The sequence below is a fragment of the Oreochromis niloticus genome, linkage group LG1, assembly GCF_001858045.2.
Source record: "Oreochromis niloticus isolate F11D_XX linkage group LG1, O_niloticus_UMD_NMBU, whole genome shotgun sequence".
Taxonomy (NCBI): domain Eukaryota; kingdom Metazoa; phylum Chordata; class Actinopteri; order Cichliformes; family Cichlidae; genus Oreochromis; species Oreochromis niloticus.
The window spans coordinates 15,768,259-15,774,754 of NC_031965.2; the positions used below are offsets into that span (position 1 = coordinate 15,768,259).

General features: G+C 39.5%; 1 protein-coding gene across 6 annotated transcripts in view; it reads left to right on the forward strand.

Moving 5' to 3' along the window:
- Window positions 1-1,579, forward strand: part of LOC100693248 (protein diaphanous homolog 3) — a 158,681-nt gene extending 157,102 nt beyond the window's left edge. For all 6 annotated transcript variants that reach the window (XM_025905518.1, XM_025905527.1, XM_005466860.4 and 3 more), the window contains one exon: window positions 110-1,579. In XM_025905518.1, coding sequence (XP_025761303.1) covers window positions 110-483 — 374 coding nt within the window. In that variant the 3' untranslated portion in view covers window positions 484-1,579. The remainder of the gene's footprint in view (window positions 1-109) is intronic.
- The last annotated feature ends 4,917 nt before the right edge of the window (window positions 1,580-6,496 follow it).

The window sequence follows — 6,496 nt, forward strand, 5'->3', positions numbered from 1 at the left end:
TGATTAACCTCCTTGCTCCCATTCATTTAACGTGTCAGTCACGCATCACCCTCTTCTCCCTCATTCTCATAGTTGTGCTCACTGCTTTGTCTCTGTTTTTCACTCGCAGAAAACAACAAGGCACCTTTACAAAGGTCTCGCTCTCGGCAGAATATAAATGTGAGTTCAGCGGCGGTGAAAGCTCCCTCTGCCCGGGAGGCCCATAACGAGTCTGAGAGCCATCCATCTGCAGCCAGAGCCAAAGCTGCTGTGGGTTCAGAGTCGGGCCGCGGGTACAGGAACGTGGCGGGTCACGGCTATGGGCCGGACAGAGAGAGGGTGGTGGAGAGAGTTAAAGCGACCGAAAAAGAGATGGAGGTTGGCACAGGGAGCGCGGGAACTCCAGCCTTCCAGTCATCCTCCTTTAGTCCCACAGTGAGCAGCTGTGGCACCAATGGAGAGTCAGATGTAGAGGCACTCCTCGCCAAACTAAGAGCCTTGTGAGGGTCATTTCTTATATTTGAAAGAAAATATACATATATATATATATATATATACATTTTTTTTATATACAGCATATAGTACGTTTCTGCCCACACATTTAAATATACTCTGATTATAACCTTAAAGGTCATAATCAAAAGCTTTGTTAACAAGAGGAAATGTAAATAAATAGCTGGGCAACTAAATAATAGCTATGCATTTGTTTAGAAACGGTAATGAATTCATGGACCATGTTTTTAAGGCTCAGTGGTACAAAAAAAAATCATTTTCTGGCAGATGGAGCACAGAAAGCTGATCGCACTTTGGCCTGCCCAATGTCCTCAGAGGTTATTTCTTGAAAAACTCTGATTGTGATTCATTAGGAATACTGAAGCGTATTAGTTGATTACATTATAGTTCAAAAATGAAAATGCACCCAAATAGATTCTGCCGTCTTTATCTGATCCTCCTCTGTGTGCCGCCATTAACATTTATAAATTCCAAAGAATCAGAATATAACAGCTTTTCCTCTGAAAGCTGCAGATGCCATGTTGCTAAGCATTTTTTTTTTTGTAAACCATAAAAAATGTTTAAAAACAAACTTTAATCGCATTTGCATTTTTACATCTTTATCATATGTCTTGTCCTGTCTGTATTTATGTATCACATTAGTCAAGTACAATTCAAAGTTTCAAACTTACATTTGTTTGTATAACTTTTGGGTTTTATTTTTTTATGTTTTCCTTTCTTTCTTTCTGTTCTTTATAAGTTCTTTTTGTTTCCACTCCCTGTGTGTTAATGGTCTGTCTCTGTGTTTATAAATGTTTTAATACTTACGAGTTATGCCACGGTTGCGCTTCCACAGGTCCTAATATTAGATTTTGTTAGAGTTTGGTGGTACTGGACTGTTTTTTGGTCTCTGTGTATTTTCTAGTGAATGTAAGTCTTCAGAAAAGGGAACAAACTTTGATCCAAAATATGGCACAAAGCACCAGAATGTGTTTTTTTTTTTTTTTCTTCTGCACTGCAACTGAACTTACTTAACCATACTTGTTATATCTCTCTGTATTCCTAATTTTTGTAGACATATTTGCAATAAAAAAAAAAGTAAAAAATGTGTTTTTTTTTTATTTATTTTGTTTTATAATTTATATTATTATTTTGGCATGCTGTCATTGCCTATGTGGCTGTTATTGTTGTTTTTAATTTTTTATTTTATTGAAATAGTTTTTTTTGTTTTTTGTTTTTTACATTTTTGGTTGTAATCCACATAAATGCAGCAAGTTGTTTGTCCATCCTAAATTAATATAGCAGGACAAAATGCTCTAGAAACTTCCCAGTTTTAACTGTCTTTATTAGAAGGTGCACATAGCCTAACCAAAACCTTAGTGAGACCATTATAGCTTCAGAGGCTCAGATCATACGTAGCCAAAGTAATCACAGTCATCCAAGCATTTTCTGTTCGTTCTTGTGTTTTTCTTGTAGCTACCTGTACAATTTCTCTGTAAGTCTACTTTGCTATCCTGCCAAAGTCCTTGTAGTCTGGACACATATTCTCCATGCAGCCCAAAACATACGACTGCAATTGTTGAGTTTATCAAATGTGAATGTAGTTTGTACAAAACGCGCGGCCACCACAGTCCTACCTTATACAGGCCAGTGTCCACCTGGGAGGGAATATTCAAAGCGTCACGTGGCTCTTTTTAGATGTACAGTGGTGTTATTGGCCTTCGAATGGCAAAAATGTCAAATATATTCCTCTTTTTCAGATTTCCATTAATGTTAGGTTTTTTTCTAAAATGTATTGCCTTGGTCTGACATAGTACAAATTGATGAGGCTACAGTAAGCAGTCTCCTTGTAGAAGTGAATGGACGAATGGATAGTTGCATGAAAAAAAAAAGTACACCCTCTTTTATTCTTAAGGTACTTAAAAAAAAGGTCTTTAGCAAGTCTTAAATTAGATAAATACGTTTTTAGATGAAAAACAACGTGACAGATTTATTTAACAAAAACAACATTCAGAAGCAGTTTGTAAAAAGAACTAAGCACATCCTTTCTGCTTCCATATCAACAGGATAAGTAGCACCCAGGTGCTAAAAATCAAATGCACTCGGATACAGTAACTGATCGTCAAGTGTGAGCACCTCTATAAAAGCAGAAATTTAGCAGTTTGCTCGTCTGGAGTATTCAAGTGTGTTAACAAAATGTGAAATAGCAAAGCCATCAGAGGGTTTCTTAGAGAAACAATAGTTGCTGCTCTTCAGTCTAGCAAGGATTTTAAGGACACTGCCAACAAAAGTCATTCTATAACGAGAACAGTTTATTCACAAGTGGAAAACGCTGAAGACAGTTGCCAGTCGTTTCAAGAGTGGACGTCCCAGCACATTCAAACCAAGGTCAGAGTACAATGTTCAGTGGGAGGGGAAAAAAATAAGCGCTATATCTCAGACTCTGCAGTCCCCTGTTTGCTTGCTAAAGTATACAGGGAGTGCAGAATTATTAGGCAAATGAGTATTTTGTCCACATCATCCTCTTCATGCATGTTGTCTTACTCCAAGCTGTATAGGCCCACTACCAATTAAGCATATTAGGTGATGTGCATCTCTGTAATGAGAAGGGGTGTGGTCTAATGACATCAACACCCTATATCAGGTGTGCATAATTATTAGGCAACTTCCTTTCCTTTGGCAAAATGGGTCAAAAGAAGGACTTGACAGGCTCAGAAAAGTCAAAAATAGTGAGATATCTTGCAGAGGGATGCAGCAGTCTTAAAATTGCAAAGCTTCTGAAGCGTGATCATCGAACAATCAAGCGTTTCATTCAAAATAGTCAACAGGGTCGCAAGAAGCGTGTGGAAAAACCAAGGCGCAAAATAACTGCCCATGAACTGAGAAAAGTCAAGCGTGCAGCTGCCAAGATGCCACTTGCCACCAGTTTGGCCATATTTCAGAGCTGCAACATCACTGGAGTGCCCAAAAGCACAAGGTGTGCAATACTCAGAGACATGGCCAAGGTAAGAGAGGCTGAAAGACGACCACCACTGAACAAGACACACAAGCTGAAATGTCAAGACTGGGCCAAGAAATATCTCAAGACTGATTTTTCTAAGGTTTTATGGACTGATGAAATGAGAGTGAGTCTTGATGGGCCAGATGGATGGGCCCGTGGCTGGATTGGTAAAGGGCAGAGAGCTCCAGTCCGACTCAGACGCCAGCAAGGTGGAGGTGGAGTACTGGTTTGGGCTGGTATCATCAAAGATGAGCTTGTGGGGCCTTTTCGGGTTGAGGATGGAGTCAAGCTCAACTCCCAGTCCTACTGCCAGTTTCTGGAAGACACCTTCTTCAAGCAGTGGTACAGGAAGAAGTCTGCATCCTTCAAGAAAAACATGATTTTCATGCAGGACAATGCTCCATCACACGTGTCCAAGTACTCCACAGCGTGGCTGGCAAGAAAGGGTATAAAAGAAGAAAAACTAATGACATGGCCTCCTTGTTCACCTGATCTGAACCCCATTGAGAACCTGTGGTCCATCATCAAATGTGAGCTTTACAAGGAGGGAAAACCGTACACCTCTCTGAACAGTGTCTGGGAGGCTGTGGTTGCTGCTGCACGCAATGTTGATGGCGAACAGATCAAAACACTGACAGAATCCATGGATGGCAGGCTTTTGAGTGTCCTTGCAAAGAAAGGTGGCTATATTGGTCGCTGATTTGTTTTTGTTTTGTTTTTGAATGTCAGAAATGTATATTTGTGAATGTGGAGATGTTATATTGGTTTCACTGGTAAAAATAAATAATTGAAATGGGTATATATTTGTTTTTTGTTAAGTTGCCTAATAATTATGCACAGTAATAGTCACCTGCAGACACAGATATCCCCCTAAAATAGCTAAAACTAAAAACAAACTAAAAACTACTTCCAAAAACATTCAACTTTGATATTAATGAGTTTTTTGGGTTCATTGAGAACATGGTTGTTGTTCAATAATAAAATTATTCCTCAAAAATACAACTTGCCTAATAATTCTGCACTCCCTGTATAACAGTACAATTAGAAAAAGACTGAACATGTGGTTTGTTTGGAAGGGTTTCCAGGAGAAAGCCTCTTTTTCTTTAGAAAAAAAAAACATGCAGCACAGCTCAGGTTTGCAAATGACTTGATGCATGCTCGATCATCCAGGTAAGGAAATCCCAAAAAGTTGATTCTGTTCATCTGGACATAGCGTTGGGGAAAATCATGTTTTTGGGGTTAGGTTCGCAAAGTTTCATCTGAACAAACCACAAGATTTCTGGAACAGTCACCTGTAGCTCCACCATGTCCACCCTGATCTCTGCACATCAAAGTATTCTGGAGTCAATGCGAGGCCATTTGCTTGTCTGGAATTGGGACATGCAATAGGACAACGATCTCAAGCACAGCAGAATGGCTGAAAAATGAAAAGTGTCGAAATGGCTCAAAGTCCAGACGTCAACCTGACTGAAATTCTGCAGCGGCACCTTAAGAGAGCTGTGCATAAACAAACGCATGTAAACCTGAAGCATCTTTGTAAAGAAGAGGGGACCAAAGTTCCTTAACAAGACTGAGAGACTCATAAAGTCACACAGAAAACAATGTAAGTCCGTGCATTCTGGGCATTTGGCTACATAATAACACCCTAAAACAAAAATAGGTTCTACATAAATACACCACAAATTAAATCAAAAGTCCCACAATAAACTGAGCAGAGACAGAACTGAGAAATGAAGGGAAAGAGAGCTCTGCTGACCAGTTAACCCACCATCTGACAAGGTCTGTTTGCTGTAGCCTGCCAGCTGGTGAATACCTTCAGCACCGTGAGCAGCACAACTGTCCCCATCTGGAGAAGAGCCAGAGACAAACATCTCCCCAGTGATGCAATCAGCCATTTGGGAAAGCAAAGCAGGTGCTTGCCAAGCTCCACCAGTGGCCTTGATTTAGCTTTAGCTGGCTGTAGAATGCTTTTCACTGAGTGGTTTAAAATCAAACCAAGGTCTTTTTTTGTAGTTCTCTGCAAGAATGTAAGAGCAATAGCCTGCTACCTCAGTGTCAGGTTATTGTAAAATGCATGCTTCAGTAGAAAACTCATTTGTATTTTTACCCCTTTTTCTTTCCAATTCCACTGAGGACTGCATCTATCTTGGTGTTACATACTTTTTGTTAAGGTTCTCGCTTTTTATTTTGATCTCGGGGATGTGTGTGGGTGTTCTCTATATTTCCAGACGATGCGCCATGATTTTAGTATAGATAATTAATGTGCTACAAACATGAATCTGATTTACAAGTGATTCTGCTTCTTAAAATAGATGTAACCGATGTGTGTTTTTGTTTCATTCTTAATAAATTCAGCTTCAATTGATATATTAATCCACAAACGCAAATCTGAAATACTCAGAAGTTAATTAACTTATCAGGCCTTAATTAAATTGTAAGGTAGGTCAGCCTAAATAAGAAGTGATTAGACTCCCGAAGCCTTTGGCAACACTCAGTAGTCCCTGGCTCTTAAGAACTGGATCCAACATCAAGTCCTGAAGTTAACTATTGCCTACAAATCAGGGCTGGTGTGTATAATGCACCACGGGTCAATATTTTTATTTGACCTGCAGACTTCTGCTGTGCAGGTGAATACATCAACAACATTCCCCATCACTACTTTTCAGCTACCTACAGATCATAATAAGATCATCAGGATTAAGAGAATTCAAAAAGAGAGAAAATCTGTGCATGAAAGAAGAAGGAAATTAAGACTGAATCTCAAAATACTTGTTGAAAACCACAAAATAAAGATCCATAAACACTGCTTCCTTCTCTAAACCTGAGCTCATTTAAGATGGACTGAGTGGAGAAGGCTCCTCTCGTCTTAGCCTGGAGGAAGATCGGATTTAGACTGGCCTAACCTCTGAATAAGTTACCATCCAAGTGTTTCTTTGGGAGTGACCTGGTCGCTGGAAAAGATGTTTTGCATCAAAGCTGATGCAAAATGGAAGGTTTTTCATATTCTTGCAAGACAATACCAAC